The following is a 24,860-nucleotide window of genomic DNA, read 5'->3' on the forward strand; positions in this document are numbered from 1 at the left end:
AGGTCTCTTTCCCCTACACTGCTCTCTAATAGGTCATTCCCCAACCTGTACTGGAACCTGGGGTTGTTCCTGCCCAGATGCAAGACTCTACATTTCCCCTTGTTATATTTCATTAAATTTTTCCCCGCCCAACTCTCTAGCCTGTCCAGATCTCGCTGGATGGCAGCACAGCCTTCTGGCGTGTCAGCCACTCCTCCCAGCTTGGTGTCATCAGCAAACTTGCTGATAGTACACTCAATTCCCTCATCCAAGTCATTGATGAATATATTGAACAGTATTGGTCCCAGAACTGACCCTTGAGGCACTCCACTAGATACAGGCCTCCAACCAGACTCCGCCCCATTGATCACAACTCTCTGGCTTCTCTCCTTCAGCCAGTTTGCAGTCCACCTCACTACCCGATCATCCAGTCCACACTTCCTCAGTTTTGCCGTGAGGATGCTGTGGGAGACGGTGTCAAATGCTTTGCTGAAGTCAAGGTAGACCACATCCACTGCTCTGCCATCGTCAATCCACCTTGTTACGTCTTCATAAAAGGCTATGAGGTTGGTCAAACACGACTTCCCCTTGGTGAAGCCATGTTGACTGTCCCTGATGACCCTCTTATCCTTGATATGTCTTAAGATGGCACCAAGGATAAGGTGTTCCATCACTTTCCCAGGGATGGAGGTGAGGCTGACCGGTCTATAGTTGCCCGGGTCCTCCTTCTTGCCCTTTTTGAAGACCGGAGTGACATTTGCTTTCCTCCAGTCCTCAGGCACCTCTCCCGTTTCCCAAGACTTGGCAAAGATGATGGAGAGCGGTCCAGCAATGACTTCAGCCAGCTCCCTCAGCACCCGCGGGTGCATCCCATCTGGACCCATGGATTTATGGATGTCCAGATTGCTTAATTGCTCCCTAACCCAGTCCTCATCAACTGAGGCAGACTCCTCCATTGCCCTGCCTTCCTCTGGGGCCTCAGGGGTACGGGGCTCCTCAGGACAGCCTCCGGCAGAGTAGACAGAGACAAAGAAGGCATTCAGTAATTCTGCCTTCTCTGTATCTTCTGTCACCAGGGCACCCACCCCGTTCATCAGTGGGCCTACATTGCCTCTGGTGTTAGTTTTATCTGCCATGTATTTGAAGAACCTCTTCCTGTTGTCCTTGACCCCTCTCGCCAGGTTTAACTCTAAGGAGGCCTTAGCTTTCCTAGTTGCCTCCCTACATCCTCTGACAACAGCCTTATATTCTTCCCAAGTGGCCAGCCCCTCCTTCCATGATTTGTAAACCCTCCTCTTCCACTTGAGTTTGCCCAGCAGTTCCCTGTTTAACCACGCAGGTCTCCTGGCTCCCTTCCTTGACTTCCTGCGCGTCGGGATGCACTGATCTTGAGCTTGGTAGAAGCAGTCCCTGAAAGTTAACCAACTATCTTGGGCGCCTTTACCTTCAAGCAGCCTTGCCCACGGGATTCCCTCCAGCAACTGTTTGAAAAGGCCAAAGTCGGCCCTGCTGAAGTCCAGGGTTGCAATTCTGCTCGGTATTCTGCTCCCACCACAGGAGATTCTGAACTCCACCATCTCATGGTCACTGCAACCAAGGCAGCCCCCCACCTTTACTGCTTCGACCAGACCCTCCTTGTTAGCGAGGACGAGATCCAGCAGCGCACCTCTTCTAGTCGGCTCCTCCACCATTTGCATGAGAAAGTTATCGTCAATGCACTGGAGGAACCTCCTAGACTGAGGCTGGCTGGCTGAGTAGTCCTTCCAGCAAACATCAGGGTAGTTAAAATCCCCCATAACAACCAGAGCCTGTGACTGTGAGGCCACGCTCAGCTGCCCGTAGAAGGCCTCATCAACTTCCTCACCCTGATCTGGTGGCCTGTAATAGACTCCCACAACAGTGTCACCCCTGCCAGCCTGCCCCTTAATTCTCACCCACAGACTCTCAACTCGCTCCTCAACCGCACCTGGACAGTACTCTATACATTGCAGTTGCTCTCTCACATAAAGAGCAACTCCACCACCTCGCCTGGCTGGCCTGTCTTTCCTGAAAAGGGCATAGCCATCCATGACCACATTCCAGTCATGTGAGCTGTCCCACCATGTCTCTGTAATTGCCACCAGATCATAATCTCCTGACCGAACGCAGGTTTCTAACTCCTCCTGCTTATTCCCCATGCTGCGCGCATTGGTGTACAGGCATTTCAGGGAGCGAGCCGAGTACACCGATTTCACCCTAGGGGCCTGGGGGGCCTCCCGGTCTTTATTGATTCCAGTGTGCTGCCCCACTGATGCAAGCCCAGCTACAACCCCATCCCCCTTCGAATCTAGTTTAAAGCCCTGCAAATGAGCCCTGCTAATTCCTGTCCCAGCATCTTTTTACCCCTGTGGGATAAACCTTTCCCACATATCACTGACCGGACTGGTGTCTTATAAAACCAGCCGTTATCAAAGAACCCAAAGCCCTGCCTGTAGCACCAGTCCCGAAGCCAATCATTTACGGACTCAATTTTTCTATTCCGTCCCACATCGTCATCCGAAAATGGAAGGAGGGAAGAGAAGATAACTTGAGCCCCAGACTCTTTCACCATTTGTCCCAAGGCCTTGAAGTCTCTCTTCATTCCCCTCAGACTACGGGATGCCGCTTCCTCCCCATCTGTCTGAAAGATCAGTAGGGGGTAATAGTCCGTTGGGCGCACCAGTTTGGGGAGCGCCCTGGCGATGTCCCTGATCCGAGCTCCAGGTAGGCTACAAACTTCCCGATGCTGAGGGTCAGCTCTGCATATCGGGCCCTCCGTCCCTCTCAGAAGGGAATTGCCTACCACAATTACCCTTCTTTCTTTTTTATCGGAGGCAGTCTTGAGGCGTGGAGTCGATCGCCTCTTCCTATGTGACTTCGTAGGTGGCCCTTGCACCACATCCCCACCTACATCTTCTTCAATATCCAGGGCCTCAAACCTATTACGGAGGGGCACCCGGGGAAGCAAAGCAGGTAGGGAGGGGGGTTGCCCGCGACGCCTAACTGGTACTCGCTTCCAACCCTCCTCAGCTGTTTGGCCCCCTACTTCTGCCCGACAGCGACAGGGCAGGGGCTCTCTCAAATCCTCCCTCTCTGCCCGACAGGGCAGGGGGTCCATCACCTTTTGGGGGGTTCCTCCTTGGGGCCTTTCTGCCTGGCACGCCAGGGAGTTACTCCACCAGTCAATCTCCCTCTCACACTCCCTGATGGACCTCAGTGTCTCGATCTCCTCCTTAAGCTTTGCAACCATGACGAGCAGATCTTGCACCTGCTCGCACCTCACACAGGCTGAATGCTCATCTCCCTCCCCCGGCAGCAGCAGGCTCTGGCACTCCCTGCAGCCGGACACCTGGACAGCCACAGTTCGAGGCAGTAGCTCCGTCTGAGTCGACACAGTCTTCTTTAAGCAAGCTCTCTTCCTGGAGGAGACCATGTTTGGCAACAGTCAGGGACACTGGCAAAGTGTCTCCTTGTGTACAGGATTGCACACACGTAGTGACCTCCGGGAGCTGCGCAGATAAAAACAAGTTGCAAGTACACTAGAGAGACAAATAATATTGGGACAAAATTAGAGCAGTATTGAAAATGGTAATGTTGAAATGTTGAGGACAATGTAGTGCTGGAACCTCACGGAAGTTTAATGATTCAGGTGGGAGCCACAGGCCGCGATGTTGGGCTAAAGGACCGTTCCTGACAAGTGCATCAGCTGCAGTAGGATTTCTGTTGACTCACCAACAATTAAAAATCTTTATTTTCATGTATTTTTGTGGGCATTTGTAGTATCCTGGGGTAAATTTGATTTATGTGTAAGTCTGGAGCCAGCTAGTCTATAGAGACTGTATCTGTCTTGTGGTCCTTGCCTTCTGCTGTATGGTTCTGCTCACGTAAGGGATGGAGTATATTCACGGTTTAAAATTCACATGTTAGTCCTGTGTGTTTTGCTTTAATATATGGTTCTTGACTCAAGGCATTGAAGAAAATATATCATCTTCCTTAAACTATGATTGCAGCCTAAAAATCATACTGCTGTGTAGGGGAGAGGAAGGGAGCGTATGAGCATTGGTGTTCTGCTCTGATTTAAGATTGGGCTGTGTGTCAAGTTATTTCCCAACTGAAACGTGGGTGCCTAATTCAGTTTGTTCTTTGCGTGGGGGATATTGTTGGATATTTCTAGGAGGCGGATCTTTAAGGAGAACATCTTTAGAAAGCTTCGTTTAAAAAATGCTGAGAGGTAGCAGCAGGTTGGTGGTTTATAAAGGGAGCGTTTGTGCCGGCCCACACGTTACAGTTCTCTGTTGAATAAGCATATATTAGCTTTTGGTATGTACATGTAATTACGATAATAGTAAAATTTACAAATCATTTCAAGTCCTAACTTCAGCCTCAAAAGCAATGAGAAATGCAGAAGCTTTTTACATGTGCAGTCACTGAACAAGTGGATCCATGGCCCCATCTGCTGGTGTCCAATTCAATTAAATGTTTTGAAAATAGTTGATTTTCCTTTAGCATACCAAACTTTGTCTTATGTAATACCAGGTGCAAAAATGTGCACCAAAAATCCATTCCATAAAAAGAAAAATGTTAATGTGTCTACTGCAGCACTGTGCACTGCAGCACTCCTTAAATATTCTGTTTCCATTTCTATTTTTACCTGTGTGTGTGTGTATATCTATATACACACACTGTATAAACACATATATTGTTCATAGATATTCGTTGTAGCTGCGTAACGCGTGTTAAATTGCTCGTTAGATGAATGTACATGTTTTTGCACTTGAGATACAAGCATTGTTTAGATAAATGATCTGATTTTTATTCTTACCTGCTGAACACTTGTAGCTCACAAAGTTGCACTTGGGCACTACACCTACAGCCTTTCTTGGGATTATATATCACATGTTTTTATTGTTCCCTCTGTGATCCTGTCTCTCACGGTGGTAGTTTATTATAACAAGAACAAAAAGGAGATAGAAGTTGTACATATTTCATAAAGATTAATTTTCTCCTGGTAGATCTACTGTGCTGATCAAAATACGTTTTTATTGCTTAAATATTTATAAAAAATGACAAGTGACTGTTTCAAAAAACTGCAAAAATAGCTAACTATATGCAAGCAGGCTACAAGACAATTTTACAGAAGTGTTCAAAGGAAACCTTAAAGTTTAAATTAAGAAACAGGATCCCGTATTTTGGCAAATTCCTAAAACTTATAGTTCCTTATGAAGAGTTTTTGATGGTGCATATTTTAGCTTGACCGCAATGCCAGCATTTTCTCTGCTGTAAGGTGATGCATATAGCCTGGAGTAGGAGCACATAAAGGAATTAAAAATCCAACTGAAAGTTCAGTGAAAATTTGAAAATTTAAATCCTTTTTTTTTTTCTTGCAAAAATCTGAATATGTAGGAACACAAAAGAATACTTTGTTTTACTCAGATTGTGGAAGCTGATGTCTCTTCTAAGAAAGCTTGCAGTTTATAAGACAACTTGTCCTAAGAACTTAAAAAAACAAAGACATTTACGCAATATGTTTATATATCTTTTGGCAGGTAGATTTTATATTGTTACCCAGTGTGATTTGCGTTGTATAATATATCATAATACCATAGAATGTTTTGAGCCACATCTCTGCTCAGCTGCGGGGTTTTCAGCACCACCTACTGAACATCACTTTGAAATTCTAAACACCTTCATTATGCAACAACTTGCAACTGTACATGAAATTGATGTTGGCATCTCATGTTTAGGCTGACCTAAAGCCTGTTCAAGTGCACTTTGAGGCTGAATCATTTATCTTTTTTTTTCTTTTTCTCTCTCTCTTTTTTTTTTCCCTCCTCCCAGATTTGGTTGTTGGCTGCAAAGAGCCACGGACACTTTGTGCCCTGATGGGGGACTCAGGATCCAGACGATCGACTCTAGTATCTCGGCTGCCAATATTCAGGAGGAGTATTAGCCGGAGACACGACTCCCTTCCTTCCTCACCTTCTTCTGCGAATGCCATTGGTGTCCACACGTCCTCCCCATCCAGCACCAACTCCAGCTCAGGGAGCACAGGCAAGCGCCGCAGTATTTTCCGCACTCCTTCCATTAGCTTCCATAACAAGAAAGGGAGCGAGCAGAAGCCTGACTCGACCAGCCAAAGTGCGAACATCTCAAATGGTGCCCAGTCCCCTCTCAGCACTTTGCAAAAACTGAGCTTAGAGGAACACATTAAAAGCAGAGGAAGGCATTCGGTTGGCTTTGGCAGCTCACGAAACAAGAAGATAACAAGGTCTTTGACAGATGATTTTGAAAAGGGAAAGGAGCCATCAGCTAATAAGAATGTCTTTATAAACTGCATAAGCTCTGGGAAGAATGAGGGTGACGATTCGGGCTTTGCAGAGGAGCAGAGCCGATACTCTGTCAAACAATCCACACGGAAACTCCTCACTAAATCTTTTTCGTCACACTACAAGTTGTCCAAACCTGTTCCGGAGAGTCAGTCCATTTCCTCTGTGCAGCAATCCCGGTGCTCGCTGGAGGTTAAATCGTACATGGAAAGAGAACCTGTGATCACCAAGTCCTCTTCTCCGTGTTCGGCCGGGACGCCGCAGTGCCTGGGAAGCTCCTTGCAGTCCCCGCCGCTCTCGGCCGACCTCACGGCTGCACAGACCCCCTCGGATTTTGTTGCCCTGACAGAGGATTCTGTTTCGGAGGTTGATGCTCTGCCCAGCAGTGGTACTGGGGTGCTGCTCACAGAGGATTTTGACCACAATGTCTCTACCTCTCAGGTCTTCTTGAATCCTGCTGCTGCTCCTGTGAGGGAAATGGATGTTGTGGGAAGTACTGGCCATTCTGCTGGTGTATCTCCTGCGAGTCACGCAAGCTCGCGTAGCGTTGAATCTAATACCTTATTCAAAACCTCAGCTGCTAATCAGACGGAAGTATTGTTGCAAGCCAATGAACTACATAGTAATGATGCCCGGCACATAGGAGACATGAACTCTGCAAATGCACATTTAGAAACCTTTGCGTTACAGCGTAGAGAAGAACCAGTGATGCTCTCTCCAAAAGCACAGGGGTTGAGTGTGTCCAGAGCTGAAACCACGCACACGAGAGAGGCGATTCCTGTCACAGAGGCGAAGACTGTTCCGCGTTCTGAACCTCAGTCCTGCAAAACACAACGGGGGTGTGAAACGAACCGTTCTAAAGGTATGTCTCGTGGTCTTTTCAGTGTTGGGTTTGCTGGGCTTTTTTCGGCCTCGATTCTTCTGCAAGAATTGTTTGGAGGGTGCAGATGCAGAGCTGAGCTAGGAAGGTCAAACAGAAACCAAACCCAACGTGCATCCCTGTCCTGTGCGATGTTAACAAAGCTGTGCCCTGGCCCTACAAAACTTGGACTTGCCGCTGCACGCAGAGTAAGGCAGGTTGGGTTTTGACACTGGCGGAACAGCAATGGTTTCTCTGGTGGATTTTACTGGACAGTGGTTTGGAAGTGTCCTAGAAGGAGGGGAGAAAGGAAGGCATGGAGCAAAGGCCCTTCTGGATTCTGTGAGGAGCTGCGGGCTCTAGTGTGCTGGTCGTGCTGGTCGTTTGGGCTGAACAGCAAACTATGGGCCCAGGTGATGCTATCTGGGTAAGCAGGGTGTGCTTTCTACAGAACACCTTGTGCAACTGCCTTTTAATTGAATCATGTCAAGCAAAGTAGTATTCTCATTAAGAAAATATTTGTAGAGGTTAATTCTCTGTATTGATTGCTGCTTGTTTCTCTCTTCATAGTTGATCTTGCCAATAGCTTCAGTCCATACAGGGAAGACAGATTTGTTGAGAAACGCTTAAGATCCTCTTCAGAAGGTACTGCTGGAGGCAGCCGGCTGATCGTAAAACCCAGGGATGGAAATACAGAAGAGCTTAACAGCCTGCGGAAGCAGAGAGCAAGCTCGTCCTCTTCAAAAATGAACAGCATGGTGAGTTGTATTCTCGTATGTGCAGGTTTTTGTTTTTTTCTGTGATTGATGTAACTACAATGAGAAGCAGCAAGTTTACAAGTAATAGATGGTAATAAAGGGGAGAAAAAAAATAAAATAAAAGCAGCTGTCTCAGGCTTCCAAAATGTGATACAGGCTCAGCTACAGATATTAAAAGTATTTTTTTCAGTGTGTGGCATCGTGAAAAGGTCTGTACTTCCTGTGAAGAGATTCTTTTTGTTGGGCTTTGCTGATTTGCTTGGAAGAAAAATACTGGGAGAGAGAACTGCAGCAAAATTCAGTATGACTGTTTCTCAGGTTAAACACAGTGGGCTACTCTGCGGCAACATTTTTTTATTACTGTGTGAGTTATTTCATGGACTTATATGTCTGGTAGGAGCGAGATGAGAGTCAGAAGTTGTACAGAGATGAAGTTGTCTGTAAGGAGGCTGATTTGAGAGGTCTGAGCAGTCTCTTTTGAAACTGGTGACAAGTCTGAATGCTTTTGCTCTAAGCACAAGGCGAGGAGAAGAGGAAAAGATCTCTTCTGGGAACACTTGAGGGTCCTGAGGACTGGAAAAGCTACGATAGATCAGGTAACTGCAGCAGAGTACTTTTGAAAGCTCTTTAGTGAAAGAACAGAAAGAACTGACTAGTTGACGAGATTGTAATTTCCTATAGCCAGTGAGAATAAACATTTTAGGATGAGTGTAATTTATACTTGTACATGTGTGTCTCAGTGAGAGAAATAAAGATGCTAAGATTGAACATCTACAGTAGTGGCATCCACTCTTTAGCTTATGGGTATCACTAAAACAAGTTTTGTGGCTGTTATTAGTTTGAAGTATTGTATTCAACATACTAGCTGAAAAAAAGGAGGTTTCATTTTGTAAAGAACAGCTTTCAATAGAAAGCAAAAAGCTCCAAGGTTCTTACACCTGCCTAGAGTTGCTAAACTAACTACATAAATAAACAAAGGGGCTTTTCCTTTTCAGGTTTACCCAATAGCTGTTATGTCACAATGATGCAGGACCAAACACATCCCTGAGAGACTCAAATGTGAACACAACTGCCTGTTGTAAGAGGGAATTTTTTCAGTTTATCAGAGTTGTGAAACTGACTACTAAAAACTGATGTTAAATTTCCGGTTCCATGCTCTTTTGGTGTAGTTTTACGGGCTCATACCAAAACTCAACAACTCCTATCACTACTACCCAGCCAACTTTTATGACTTTGTGCTACTTTGGCTGCCACTAAACGTAACATCTCTCTGGCCTGAGAGGCCAAGGACAGCTAAAATTGTCTTCCTGTGTGAGATTGGCCCACACTAGTGCCTGGTTGCTCATTTAAAATGGGTCCCCAGAGAAGGATCTGATTTAGTGTGAAATCCCCTTATGGAAACTGGGGTGGGAAATCGGAGTTTGGGGCTTTCTCAAGAGGATGTGAAATCAGTCTCTGGTTTTGGTAAATGTCACCCGTGTGTATCATCCAAAGTCTCCTTTGTGGCTGCGCTTGCAAATGCTGCTGTGGATGGCAGGACAGGTGACACCGGTACCTCCAGAGGCGGTCCCCGCCTCCCCAGCGTGGCCGTGACTCACCTGGGAGATGCCGAAAGGGATTTTTAATCTGGGCAAGAGCAACGCTGCTCAGAAATGACATTTAGGGAAAGAAGAAAGCTTTTCCAAAAAAGTTTATAAACATGACAATTCCGTAGTAATGTAAATAACGGTCATAAACAGACACTTGAAATTAACTGCTCACATTACTAATGATGTGTGTTTTTCAGCAGAATAGTTTCCAAGCCGTCGTTCTTGCAGTGACCGATTTTTGCCACGAGGTGCCACCATTTCGCTAAAAATGGTTTTAGGTTTTAGCATTACAATTTTTTTTTTTTTAAAGTGAAAACTGTAATTCAGGACACGTTTTTGAAACAGTTTAATGTTGATTAGCCTGTGCAGTATAATAGACCCTTTCCAAATGAACATGGTTGATACTGATGCAATTTAAAGAGATTCATATCGCTGTGGAAACTCTAGTAGTACAAATGTTCCAACTGTCAAGCCATCAGTTACAACTTCAAATATTTGGACATAACATATAGACTAGTTAAGCATGTCTCAGAAGATTGATAGAGGCTCTGGCTGACCTCTGTTCTCCAGCTAGGTGGTTTTTCATTTCCAATGTGTAAGACGGGCCAAAAGAAAGAAATATGCAAAGCAGCGTGGTAAGAGACCTGACTATTCTGAAATATTCAGCCCTGCAGGACCATTGAAAAGAACATAAGCCCAAGTAGTTGAAATCTAAGAGAAAATTAGAATAAGCACATTGAAAAAAAAATTAGGATCTGATTCCCAGTTCACTGTAAGTTCTTTAAGAGGATTAAAAGACAGAGCAGCAGGCAAAAAGAGATATTGACTGTGAATATTTGAGATTCCCAGTGTGTTTCCGGTGGGAGTAGAAAGGCAAAACATAGGTCACTTCAGTGGAAATGTGTTATGGCCCCTGCTTGGAATGTCTGTTTGTGATAGTTATCTAATTAGCAGCTGGTTTCTAAACTTTAATTAGGTGTCCTGGACATTCTGTGCACTGTACTGTCACTGTACCCAGGCTTTGTTACTGAGGTGATTTGGGGTGACTTAGCAATTAATAGTCAAGTTTCCAGTGTACTTTAGAAATGGTATTTGTGATGATGGAGCGATTATCCAAACCACTGTGTTCAAATCTCTCCTCGTGTTTATGAAGCAGTATAGAAATGTGCAACTCCTGAAAGTGTGATCAGTGCTTCTTGCAGGTGACTTGATTTTTTTAATGTTTCCTGAGTAGTCTTAAGCACTGATTCTAACCTTGTTGCTACATCGCATGAGAAGCAACAGGATCCTTTCTCCATCGGACTTCACTGAATGTACGCGAATAAGGGCTAAATTTTTTTATGTTCCTCTTCTCTGTGCTAAAGAGCATGATATTTTACTGGTGTCTGATGAAGCACTGAATATGGTTAAAAGCAGGTTGACTGCTAGTCTAGAGAAGATTGAAATGATTTTCGTATTTGCTCCAGGTTGTTTTAACATTATTTTCTCCTGCTCTTTTCTCCTTGAGAATGGACTTGACCTTCTGCATCATACTTTCTGACGGTCTACACTGAGACCCTTTCGAAGATGAGATTTTTATGCAATATGTCACCAACATGTTAGGTGGCAGATGCTATTGAAAATATACGAGTTGAATGGTTTATGAACCACAGTGGGTGACTGGTAGACTTAGAAGTGGAATTGAAGGTGTTTGTTTTTGTGACCTGTAAATGTGACCTGTAGAGGCTTGAGAAAACTGTATGGGACACACTCCCCAGCTACAGACTGGAGAACCATCAATGATTCATGTCTTAACAGCAGATGAGCTGCTGGAAAGGAGTGAATGAAAGGTTATGGAGAGGATTTGGGTGCTCAGAGTTTCCATTCAGATAAAAAACAAAACCAAACCCACAAACAAAATGGCCTTTTCCAGATATACCAAAACTGTTATAAAATATGAACTGGGTATGCAAAATGCACATACTCTTTCAATGTCCTCTGCACAACCTTCTTCAGAACTAACAAGGTTATGTTTTCTCTGAATACCTGCAACCTGTTGTTAATTTGCTATATGTACGATATCTCTGGTATCTGTAATGTTCATGAAAGTGTTGTCATAGTTAAAACAGATGTTACATTTTGTTTTGTCACTGAATTATGGGATTTCTGCTTAATTCAAATTTGTCTTTGTTACGCTGGGCTTCTCAAGGGAGAATATTGAGGAACATCAATTCTTATTGAACTGTTCAAGTAAATCCTGGAAGGCAGCAGTTCACCCTTCATGTGAAGTGGACTTGGCAGAGTTCATTTATAATGAGCTTTGTACTAATGTAACAAAATTTCCCCTTTTGCAATGAATTTGGTGTTTTGCTCCTTTGTGGAAAGAAACTGTGCAAGCCGCTTAAAGCAAGAACTGTCAGGACTGCTTTGATAGTATAAGGCTGAAAAGTGCTATCTAAATAGGAATAAACTGCTGATTGTAGGTAAGCAGTAATTTGGGCCTTATATTCTTAATTTAGCATGGAGAAAGTGCCTTTCACATACTATTAGCATGAAAAAAATGGAAATGGCAAATTGGGCTTTACGCATTTTGTCTGTGATTTTTAGGTCAAGTCAACTAGAAGCTTTTCAGCTAAATACCCTGTGGGAAATTAATCTCTGTGGTGTAATATACTTTTCTTAACTTGTTAAGAGCTTGTAAAAATCAGATTGCTATTGTTAGACACTTTGAGTTAATTCTTGAGATCAAGTAACTAGCAGAAATTAATTTAGATGTGTCTTAATAGTTATGTTATAGTGTTCTTGTGTGCTAGTCTCACTACAGTCCCCAAATGTTTTTGGCAGTTAATGGTTAGAGAGAGTTTGTTCCAAAGCTGCTCATCTTTAGGGTTGATATTATTTTCAAGGACTTTTTTCCTCACATGAAGGAAAAGATTTCTTTCTGCACAGACATATCTGGTAATGCGTTATACAGTGTTGTTGAATAAAACATCCTGTGGTCAGAAGTGTATTGGGTTTTTCATCATGTAGGTCAGGTGATTCACAGGTAGTTTGTACTCATTTGTTTTTTATGAAAATAAAAATCGAACATTGCCCGTCTTGTTGATAGAATGACAAGCTCCTGCTGTTTCTTGTGCACATCATGGCCTGCCGTGTGGGCCCTTCAGACAGCGGGACCAAGAGTAGTCTTGTGGTCGGAGCTCTACAATGCTTTCCTATGAGCTGCTTATTTGTATTCTTTTGCTTATGTGACAATAAACTCAGAATAAATACAGTATTTTTTTCCCTGAGGCTATAGCAATTCAGAGCAGGATGCTCTTTCTAGACCTTTGATCCCTTTGATTGATACAAAGAAGGTAATGGAATGAGAAATGGAGATGCTGTTGGGTCACTTGTTCAGTCATATTTGCAGTGTCTCTAGTCTTGCTAGTGTGTTGCTGGAGGCAGCACTAAGCGGACCCTGGGTCAGGGATGTGACAGCGGCTGGAACACTATCTGCAGACCCCAAAGCTTGCCATGCAGAGCAACAGTGCCTGCTGGTTTAGAGTCAAGTGCATGCTGGCCCATTAAAAGCTCAGAATCACGTTTTGTGTGCTATATTATTGATTGATATATGGAACATAGATTTGGGAATGCCTATCTAGGTTAATTCACCTTTTAATGGAGAAATAGGCAAAAATATTCAGGAAAGGAATGAGGTGTTAGAAAACATTTTGTTGCCTTAGAGGTAATTTCATAGCACTTGTTCAGGAGAACTAATAAAATTCATTGTACTAACATAAGCCTGGTGAATAGCTCAATGTCTGTCTTTTTAAAACTTCAAAATTCGCTGAATAGATGTTTTCATTAAGAAAACCACAACCCCTGACACAACACAAACCTTTCTGAAATTAATACGCTTTAAATTCAAGACAAGAATGTATATTTTTGTCTTTTAATTCTTGATAAAGAAACAAAGATTTTTGCATTTTGGTGCTTTGAGAAGCTTTCTCGGTTTCGAAGAATATTAGTGTCAGATAACTGGGCAGGATTTACAGCTGCATGAACAGTCTGGAGAGCTGTTACGAGAGGAACATTGGTACTTGAGAAGCAGGAGTTAGTATTAGCTGGAGGAATTCAGTGCACAACAGTTAAAATGCAGTGTTTGATACTAAAGACATCTTGGGAGGGGAGTTAAAATGGTAAGTAACAGCCTGTGTCTTGAACATCTGCAACGGGATGAGGAGTTTTAATCCGTCCAAGACTAATGGAAAATCGTTCACCAAAGCGTGTTTCTGTTGCTCAGGCAGATATCTTGGACAAAAAGAAGAGCTTCAGTTTTTCTTTCTTAACTGCTTTTTATTCATATGCGTGTTTAAAGTTACTCCCACATACCCGCCCTGTGATGTCTGATCCTGTAAAACAAGCAGCACGGTACCAGAACTCCTAAAAATGATTCCTACAAGATCCTTCACTGGACAACTTTTTGGAGTGTATCGAAGGAAATGAGGTTAGTTCTGACTGCTCTACAAATCACAAGTTTGCATTTGCGTAAGAAGACTCCTGTCATCTTTTTTTTTTTTTTTGGCATGTTGTAGTTGATAAAAGTAAAACCTGCCAGTTTTGACTTAGTTACTCTAACTTGAAATGATCATATTTTAAGTGTTTGGAATATATTTTGAAGAAATTATCCCAAAATAAGCATTGTGAGACTTGCGTTGTGTGAAGTAAAACAAGTAAATAGCGGGAGGGAATGCTTAGTTAAATTGTCTTTATAGATCTCCAGACTTGGCAGACTGTTATTCTGGCAGACGTTTGTCTTTATAAATTTGCCAATTTTTGGAATCTGGCTCCTTACTAGAGTGGGGAAAGTGGGGACTTGATCCAGAGAGGAGCGAGGAGGATACAGAAAGGGTAGGATGTCCTGGAGATGGGCTGTGTTCCCATTGGAAAATGGGGAGGACTATGAAGTGCTGATGATAAGAGAGGAAGGGTTGAAGGTAGGAACTGGGATGGAAAAGGAAGCGCTGAAGCATTGGAGAGGAAGGGACTTCAGAGGAAATTTGGGGCTAGTGGAGCTCTGGAAGTTAAGAGAGTGGGAAGCAGGTCAGTGGAAGGAGCCGGGAAGGAGATGCTTTCTGTATTTCTGTAAATCAGACAGGAATCAAGGGAGAAGATGGGAACTAGACAGAAAAAATGATAACCTTTCTGTTACCTGAAATGTTGAAACGCAGGGGTTAGTCTTATTTTCTATGATATTCCCTCTAAAGGACATTTGTTCAGAGGAAAATAAGACAGCCTGTAAAATATGCATCGTTGGCCATGTCCTGTCAGGCATTTCAGCTGCAATACAGGAGCAAGGCGGTTTTCCCGCTGTAAGCGTGGCAGTGTGCACAGTACTTGAAGTCTTGGCGTATTTTCATTAGTCACATTTCAACAGGGTTCTTTCCTCCAGATGAGAATAAGAAGTTGTCATTTTTGTCTCTGTTCTTTAAGGACAGATGTGACATGGAAAGCAATTTGATCTTGGTATCAAAGCTCCTTTGTTTTGAAACACTTCTCCTTCTCTGAGCCAGTAAAAGGAGAAAGAAAAAAACCAAAAGGAATATTTTTGCATCTTGATTCATAGAGATTTATGCCTATAACTTCCATTCATGTTAGCTCTGATTAAAGTTAAATCACAAAGTATCCCCAGCACTGACATCTTCCCTAATTTGCTAATTCAAGTCTTTATACAAGATGCATTTTCTCCTTTCTGATGTGACAATTATGTGCTTTTTTTTTTTTTGCTCTAGACCACAATATTTCTTTTTCACAGCTGTTGTTTAGACTTAAGCCTTGTGTTCCTTATTTTGCAGGCATATAACTCTGTGGTTAAGGCTTATGTGATGAATTGTTTCCTTAAATCATTTGGTATTCGTCAGGACAATATCTAAAAATACATTATCTGACACATTAAAACGAATTTATGGACAGTTTTGGAACAAGACTGAGGCTGTATTAAGTGGATTTAGACAAAGGGGGAAAAACAAACAGTCAGCAGGACCACAAACTGTTTTATGGGCAGAATTGCATCCTGGAGAGCATATACCTGTAGATGGAAACGTAAGCTTCTGAAATGAGTTCTGTGTGTCGGCTGTGTTTATTTCTGAGGGAATTATGAATAGATGTGGTGTCACCTGTTCATTCATACCAGGCTGTTACTGGCTTGTGTTCCCCATTCCTATGCCAGAGGAAGTGTGTGGGCAATCCTTACAGATTACGGGAAGAAACATTAATAATGGAAATTAAGACAGAGTCATGACTGGACTTGAGGTGCTGCTTGCTCCCAGACACATGTTAAGGTTGCGTGTTTTATGTAACACCATGTCTACTTGCTGTAAATTAGTTCTCAATCAACTACAAAGTAATGCGTAGGTTAACTTGTTTTTACACTGAATCATTTCTAAAGTTTACTGCTGGAAGAAAAGGTTAAAAAAGGACCATTTTCTGTGATTTGATCACAGTGGGAAAACTTGTATGTCTTTTAAACAAACAAAAATCCTCATTGATGCCTGAGAACTACCTCTATTTCAGAGACAAACTGTCGAGCTATTCGTACTACTTTTTGGGTTTCTAAGAGCAGAAGAGAAGCAGAAGTTAATTCTTAAAAATAGTACAGTTTAATAACAAGCTCCGGTCAGGACTGGTACATTTACATGAAATAGTGTTCCTGAGTTCTTGTGAATATGTATATTCATAAATACGCATATATATTTTTATCTTAGTATTTCTAAAGTAAGCAAATAATGGAAGAATAAAATGCACTTCTTACTTTTCTGTGCCCAGATGCAAAATCGGGAGTAAAATAACCCACTGAGAAGTAAGTAGCGACCTACAAAGCTTATTAGTGCAAATGAAATCTTGAGAATAGACAGATTTAGGATGGGGGTTTGTGGATGTCAGATTCTTTATCGGCTGTATTAAGCACTGGTAAGATGAGACATTGAATCTCAGCATGTTGGTGTCTTTGTGAGGTTTTTATTTCAAAGAGATCCAGATACATGAATAAAAATCTTGAGCTTAAGTGAAAGGAATAGTCAGCCATTCAGCCATGGTTCATGAATCACAGCAGTTCTTGTTTTAATAACTGGAGTTGGGAAACTGGATGCCCAACTATTCTGAAGTTGATGCTTTAAGTGGACTCACTGTCTACGGGGAGGACCTACAGGTGGAAGAGAATAGAACCGAAGCAGGGATGCCATGCTTACTAACACAAGAAAGAAAGGCAGCAGTAATGCGTGGGTTTGCTCTCAGATAGCATTCACCCTTCTATACAGTCTGCATAACAAAGGCAATTGTGGGGTTATTAAATGGTATGAAGTGATACACTGATTTCTCGAGGCATGTTTATTGCCATGCTGTAGGAGGTCTGTAAGGTCTATTAACTAGAGAACTTCAAAGATACTCGTTGTTGTTCAATATTTATTTTTAAAAAAATTCCACGCAGCAGGGTGTCCGATAAAAGGGTTTAGGATCCTCTGTTCTCCCCGTTATGAACATTTCAGTTTGTTTAATGGAGCTTTCCTTTTGGAGCTAACATATGACGTTGCCAAAACTAAATAGTTTGTGAGTCTGGTTGTTGTTAGGAAAGAAAAGCCGGTGATCCTACGGGTAAGTGAAAACTTATTCATCATTAGGTGCTTTAATCATGATTATATGTTTTAATAGTTGATGAACAGACTCATTGCTCATTAGTCTGTTCTGTGTCGTGATGACAAACAGTATTTGTTTACCCAAACTACAACATACACTCCAGATTCTATTGAGGACTTCCTTCAAGTTTAGAGTTGTTTGACGAATAACAAGGGAAATTTCCCTTTTTATTCATTCTGCATATTCCAAAGGTAGAAAGATGCAGCCTGAGGCAATATTTTTGTACAGATGTACTGCAAGTTATTTTCCTATTCATGGCGAGCAGAAAGGATTAGCAGATCCCAGTGTGAATTAAGATTTCATTTAAGATGTGCTCATGTGTATACAAGAGCTGGTATCAAACAAATTCCTGGTACATATGTAGCCACAGGTTTCAACAGGGAAAAAGAAAAGATTAATAGATATCTAGAGCTGGAAAGGGCCATTGCATCCTTTGGCTGGACCTTTTGTATAGGACATGTCATAAAACCCTAGCAGTTACCTCTGGGTCAAAGGCAATGTGTTGGATTGGAGTAAAGATATTGTAAGCATGAAGAGATGGATGTGGATGAAGAGATGGTGTGGGGTTGGTGTTTTTTTTTTTTTTGAAGAACAAACAAAAGCCAAAAACTATTTTGAAAATCAAACAAACCTATTTGAAAAAACATGCCTAAGATCTAAATTGGATTAAGTCTTCACACTTCACACTTTGCAGAATATTTTGAGACTTTCTACTGTTTGGTTCTAACAAAATAATAATAATAAATAATACTATATCAAGCACTTGTGAAAACAACTCGTACAGAAAGACAGAAATCACCACCTCATTCCGCCTCGTTATTGTATGTATAGTTGATAGCTACCATAGAAGTGAATAATTCTGCAGGGTAAAATACACGGCACCTCCCAAGAAGACAAATTATTTGCTGGAAAGTATATTAACTTCACTTAGACCTTCCTCATGCAAATGATATGAACATCGAGTCCCTCAGGAAGCATATTGCTCAGTGAGGAGAGTAACTCTAAATTGGTTCCTAGTTGGCAATTTTCCACTGTGCTCTTTCCTGTAAAGCCGACACAACTATTTGTGCATTAAAGAAAATAAAGCGCAGGCAGCAACACACGTTTTGTGCTATCAGTTGTATTCACTGAAGCAGAAGTCCTGTTGTAGCTCAGTGGGATGACATATGAAATTATTCTAGTGTTATGGGAAATAATTGACTTTGGATTTTCTTTGTTGCAGCTGTTCTGAAGGGTTTTTATTTGTCTGAGGGCTATGTGGATGTTTTCTGGAAGAGCTGCTGATCTAACCACTTGTATGTCAGCCTTTCAGTGAATATTCTTCATCAGTTAATTCATCTATCATCTGCTTGTGTTGAATTCCACAGACATTGTGAAGAGATATTTGTTCTTGTCCAAAGAAGTTCTGCACCACTGTGCAGAAAGATACAAACAGTGCAGGTAATATATTTTATTAGTCTAATTGAAATAGAAGAGAAAATGAGCAAGCTTTTGGCACATAAATCCTTTTCGGGGCCTGTTCCTTAGGTAATAAGTAATTAACCTGGAAAAAAAGTGTGTGTGCAGGGAACGTGTCTGTGTTTTCCAGCTATAAAATTTGTCCAGTAAAAGAGATGATTTCTTCTTGCCACTCCTAGATCTTCAGTCAGTTATGGTTGCAACAATTCTGCTAATGTAGTTTTTCAGCAGCTCTTGGTTTCTTATCTCCCTGCTTTTATGTGCCTTCAGCCAACACAAGCAGAATGTAAGTTATCTACTTTTTACACACGTAAAAGTCTGGAAAATAAATACTACATCAGAAAAATTAAAAATATACCTGGCTAATCAACTTTTTTATACAGCTACTTTTGACAAAGGTGATGCTGTTGCTCATCTGCTGCTGCAGCTATTCACTGCAAACTCCTATTTCATCATATTTATTTTGTTGATTAGAAAAAAAAAAAGATGGTGCCTTTCTTAATTTGGCCATTTTCATAATTTACATTTTTAGGTGAGAGCTGCCAAGCTTTATTAGGGGACTAAGCTCACAAGGGGGATACTCGTGTCACTTCCGCACACTTGTCATGTTACTTTCTCTACATTTGTTAACTCGAACTGTCAACCTATAAAGTGCTCTTATAACATTTGTGCATAAGGAGTTGCAGGAGGTGACATAAGCTAATAGAAGGTGTTCATGGTAACAGAAAATCTCATTTGAACGTAGTGGAAGTGACGAGTTCAGGGACTTGCGCTTTGTGTTACAGTTAACAATGTTTTGAGAGAACAATGGAGCAGGTATGCGATTGGACTGGACTGATTCTCTGCTAATCACAAGCACGTCAGTCATGATTAAACATCCAAATGTGATCTTCAGCCTTATATTCCAGTTGTGGATGCAATGGCTGCAGGACTGTTTTAAAAGCATTCCTTTTATTTAGTAACAGTGGGAAAACTAGATATCTATAGGAATAAATGCCAAGAAGAGACCACAAAGGCAGAAAGCTTATAACGTGTTGCATATAAAAGGATGGCAAGATAAACTTTTTATGGCTCTTGGAGATGAAGCTTTCTGCACCAGATGTTGTTGAGAACCTGTGGGCTATTTGGTTTTATTGTGCTGTTTCTGATTTGCTTCTTTCGAGAGGAAAGACATTATGTACTGAATTTCTTAATAGTGCTTGGCTGCCGTTCCTTCCTTTCCCTTAAAGAAGGTGAAGAGGATGAGTGGAGGTGTTCCTGTTGGGGAGCTGCAGTGAGCTGGCACTTGCTTTGGTTGGCCCTGCTGTCCTGCTTCAGATCTGTGTTTTCTCTGGAAATGTGTTTCTTTGTATTGTTTTGATTTGCCAGGAGCTTTTGCATCCCATGGTCGTCTTAGCCTTGTTGCTAACTGTTTGCAAAAAATTATCCTAAAATCCTGCCTCAAAGGGTATCAGAGGGCATCGCAAACAGTTGGAACAAGCCAGTGAAAATAATCTCAGGGAGAGGAGATGGAAGCCTATTTTATTAAAGAATAGGTGTCATCCATAAATTCCAGTGTTTTGCTCTAGGTGGTATGCATCATTAGTAGACATGGTAGCAACAGTATTTTGGTTAACTACCAGCACAAATACTCTAAGTCGTGAAATAAACCACCAAATTACAGCAGGTTTTTTTCAGGATACCTTCACTCCCTCTAGCCTGTGATCCTTGAAGTCAGAAGGCCATATTTGTACTCAAAAATGCATTTGAATTTAGCAATCTAAAAAGTGTACAGTCACTGCATGCTTATGTACTGGGCATCCTGGCCTCACCATCTCAGTCATTCTTGAGTCTGGTATCTGTCACACACATAAATATTTAATTGCAGACTTGCAGGAAGAAACTAGGACTGACTTGGGCAATTGTTGCTCTGAAATTCATGAATTGATTAGCATTTTTTTAATAATACTTCAGACTGCATGTCAAGGAGGTTTGGTTGCTGATGTTATCTGAAATAAGGTTCTGTAACCTTGGAAAAAATATACCCTCCCTTTTTATTTCCTGGAGCATCATAGTAAACAGAGCATATGACATTTTGTCTTAGGATTGTATTTTCTATTAGAAGAGAAATAACATATTGGGGAACTCCCAATGAAATCAATTGAATTTTTGCATGAGGTAAGACAGAGTGTAAAAGATTGGCTATAGCCAAGGATCACACCATTATTCTTTCTGACATTCAAATACAAGTTGCATTGTCAAACGCTGGAAAACACCTGCAGTGTAGATTACTCACTTTATGCTCCATTTAATCCTCTTTCTCAGTATGGTTTTTTTTATTTCAATTCCAGAAAGGAAATAGTACAAACTCAGTCAAAAGCTTCTTTTTAATGAGGTTATATTTTTCTTAATTCTTACATGAACTGAAGCGGAAACTGTACCACCTTACTGTACAATTCTGGAACTAAAGATCCAAGAAATGAGTGAAAGAGCGAGCACACTAGGTTTTTATGGTGTGTAAATAAACCTTTAATGTCCTAAACTTAGAAGTGTCAGTCACTAGACAAGCAGATTCCTTCTTGCCCGAGAAAGTAAAAAAATATGTTCAAAACAATTTTTCAAGCCCTGTTTTCTTAACAAACTCTCTAGGAAAAAAGGGTCAGAAAAAGCAAAAAGTAGCATTGCTCTCAAAAATGCCTGGGGTAGTACAAGAATTTTCTTTTCTCATTTTTGCAAAAAGACTGACAACTTGTTATGGTAAATGCTTCTGCTGCTGGAAAAATAATCTGATGTGAAAAACGCTCGCTGAGTCATTGGCCTCTCACAGTGGTTGGGAAAGGGGGCAACAGGAATAGAAAGGAGATTGCTGGGACTGCAAGCAGCTATTAAAGCATCTTATTAAGGCAGAACAAATTTTATCTCGATTTAGCCAATAAGGTGAAAGTACAGGTGGAGGTAAAAGAATATGGGAGTAGCAGATAGAGGTAAGAGCTTAGTATTTAGGGAACAGATATTACTCTTTCATTACCTGCTTCCCATTGTTGATTGATGTGTGAGGATAATTTGGTTTGCTGCTGCGTTTGGGATTTATTTCTAAATATGTGCATATTGTTTAGCACTATATCATGTGCTTCAGTGTTCCCGCTTACCGATTCCAGGGTGAAATCTGTTTTAGGCTTGATATGCTATATTTCACCCATTCCATTCTCAAGAAAGACAAATGGTTGTAGGACTTTGCAAGTCAACTCATAAACCGGACCTTTAGGAATTAGAAGCTCCTGCCTTCTGTCCTTCCTTGCAATGGTGTAAGCACTGCGTGAGAAGAAGGCAAGAAGGTTCAACAGTTAATTGTAATTACAAATAAGTGTTAAAAAAAAGGTACATTGATAGTCATTCTGCGTAGCTGTCTACCCCCGTAATACTCATGGTGTTACATACAGTTCCAGTTCACTGAGAATACCACAAATACCTACATTATAAGTATGAAGCTTAACATTATAAGAAGAAAGTTATAGCCTGGCTATTAAATTATTCCATTCCCTTTTGGAAAATCCTGTAATCACTGTGCCCTTAATTTCTCCTTGTTCACTGTTCTCTCACTTGAGACTCTCCAGTGCGGTCATTAGTGGAATATTGTCAATCATGCTGATGTTTGCGTTCCATTTCTGTGTCCAGGAATGATGGAGAGCTCCATTTATCTGTTCTGTTTAACTTGCAGACTCGTTATAGTCACAGCATTGCCTGTGTATCTGTACAAAAGTATTTGTTGTAATTTCATCTAGATCTTTGGATAGTACAGGTTTGTTTACCAAAACCGAAAGAATGTAGTTCATAACACCACCAGTTATGCTCTATGTACGTATGCACAAAGCATGAATGTCTTTTTCTTTTTCTGAGATACCATGGTGAAGGGCTAGTGGTAAAACCTGGACAGATTTTTTTGAGTTCCTGTTTCTTGGAGAAAGACTTTGGTTTGGATGCCTGGGACTGTAGTTTGTGGAAGATGAGGAGCAGTTGCCTGTGGGCTCTCCCTTGGCGTCTCCCCTGGGCTTGCTGCACAGCTTGAGCTGAGTTGCTTAAACAACCCCCCCATATGAAAAAAAAGAATAATACAGTCATCTTGCTGGCTGTGAAGATCCCGATCTAATGAGAGATTATCTTCTGAGAAACTAAGGTGATAAAAAGTCTTACTGGAGGGTTTTGCCATCTCTTAATGTGTCCTTTTCAGTTCAGTGTCTGAATGTATGTGAGAGCTGAAGGCCTGGATGAGTTCTGGATTTTGCTGTAACCAGTAAATTCAGAAGCAGCTGTGTCTACGTGCGTGACCAAGGAAAGATAAACCAAGAGTTATGCTTGTAATTCTGAGGTAGCTACCTCATGTTATATTCTTCAGTTTATTATCAATACAGTTCTACGGATTTCTGGTGGTTTTGAGAATAAACTTCACAATGTTGATCCAACAGTGAAGTTACTGTTATGTTGTTCAGAACTCATTTTCCATTCATTAAAAAGGTCATAGCTAATTTATAGGTATCAATTTGCTTTATGAGACTACTGACATTTCAGCCCAAAGGCATCTGTCAAGAGGAAAGTAATTTTTTTTTCCCTTGTGAGCCTTGCAAGCAATAAACAGAAATCTCCTTTTTATTTCAGTAGGACATTTATTTCAGGTATTAATAGTCTCATGGGTGAAGGAGATAGGTGAGTTCTGTAAGGAAAAGCTTAGATTTCTTTAGTCTGGTAAGAAAAATGTATTTGTATGTCCTTCCTGTTGCATTTAAAAACCAACCGGTTATCTACCCAGCCAACCCTGTTCTAGTTTTTACCGTAGCGCAATCCTCCATTAAGCTGACTGGCTTTATTGCGTTTCTATTACTAGAGGAAAAAAATGCGGTGGTGCCTTGACTGGCCAAGCGCATCCGATCTTGGGCTGGCAATGCAAGCTCCGGCTCCAGGCAGCCTGCAGGCTCGGCTGAACCGCTACCATGAACCTGCGCTGTTTGTCTGGAACCGAAAATTACGTGTATGCAGAACAAATTTGATAATGCAGACAATGCATTATTGATAATGCAGATAATGAGCTGGAAGAGAAATTTAGCAAAATACCAGGAAGATTAGCTAACAGGCTATTTCTTTGGCAATTAGAGGCTCTCATGCTGGTGTCAGAGGTACAGTTTGTGAGTGCACCAGGTTTTTTTTTGTTTTGGAATTATCTATTAGGTTTTGCTTTTCTTTTTCTCTGTATAAATATAATCTTAAAACTTACCATTAATCTTGCAGGTGCTCTATTGAAACACATCATAGTCACCTTAGAATATGCAACAATTTGGATGTAAAAAAACTTCAACATGAGGATGAATATTCTGTTTTGATAAGAAAAACAAGGCCTTGTCTGAACAGTGCCTCCAGAGAAACTATTTGAGGGAGGCGTCTGAAGCTTATCGCATTTTCTACTTGAGCTGTGGTTTGACGGTGCAGCTCGCTGGGACATCAGGGACTGTGGTGTTCAGTGGAATCATTGGGAACATTCGCTTGAAGTTGAAGTACTATAATATGCTTTTTTCAAATGAGTTTTGTTTTTCTGGAAACCTTGGAGTGTTAATTTGGCTATGTATCAAATATGAGTAGGGAAGTGGCTCTCCATGGTAGAGGACCAAAATTCAATGGCTTTATTAATATAACTTAAAACCCAACACAAACCCACAGTCCCCGCCCTGCTTCTGGACTGTTCAGTAGCCTGTGTGACAAGTGCTGGGTTTATTTTTTTTATTGCTTTTGTATGCTCGAAGTGGAAGAGCGGTTTTTCTCCAGATTACTGGATCAAACTTTTTTTCCCCACTTGAATTGAGCTCAGTAGCAATGCCGTTGCAAGCAGTACTTTAGTGTCAAGTAGATGTGGTGAGTTTTGCTTTTTCCTGTTGCAATACTAAATTTAATTTGTTTCTCTAGGTAATTTTACCTATGGCCATGAAATAATGGTATCGAAGTCGTTCTAAAAGGACAGACAGGCCGAATGGAGCATTTGAATTTCTCACTGCAGTGTATAGATCCACAGGGATTAGTTTTCTTGCCTTTTATATCTTTATTTATGAAATGAAAGTGGAGAGAATGTTAAAAAAAGATTAAAAAACCCCTTAAATTTCTCCATGGAGGATGGAGAATAATCTACTGTTAATTCTGCGTGCTCACTGAGAAGTGCAGGACCCATTATAACTTGCAGTTTTATATGCTTTTACTTGCT

General features: G+C 41.4%; 1 protein-coding gene across 1 annotated transcript in view; it reads left to right on the forward strand.

Moving 5' to 3' along the window:
- CCSER1 (coiled-coil serine rich protein 1) overlaps positions 1 to 24,860 on the forward strand; it is a 441,008-nt gene that overhangs the window by 46,055 nt on the left and 370,093 nt on the right. Inside the window, exons 2-3 of the mRNA XM_065634301.1 lie at positions 5,836 to 7,185; positions 7,753 to 7,940. Coding sequence (XP_065490373.1) covers positions 5,880 to 7,185; positions 7,753 to 7,940 — 1,494 coding nt within the window. The 5' untranslated portion in view covers positions 5,836 to 5,879. The remainder of the gene's footprint in view (positions 1 to 5,835; positions 7,186 to 7,752; positions 7,941 to 24,860) is intronic.

The sequence above is a fragment of the Caloenas nicobarica genome, chromosome 4, assembly GCF_036013445.1.
Source record: "Caloenas nicobarica isolate bCalNic1 chromosome 4, bCalNic1.hap1, whole genome shotgun sequence".
Taxonomy (NCBI): domain Eukaryota; kingdom Metazoa; phylum Chordata; class Aves; order Columbiformes; family Columbidae; genus Caloenas; species Caloenas nicobarica.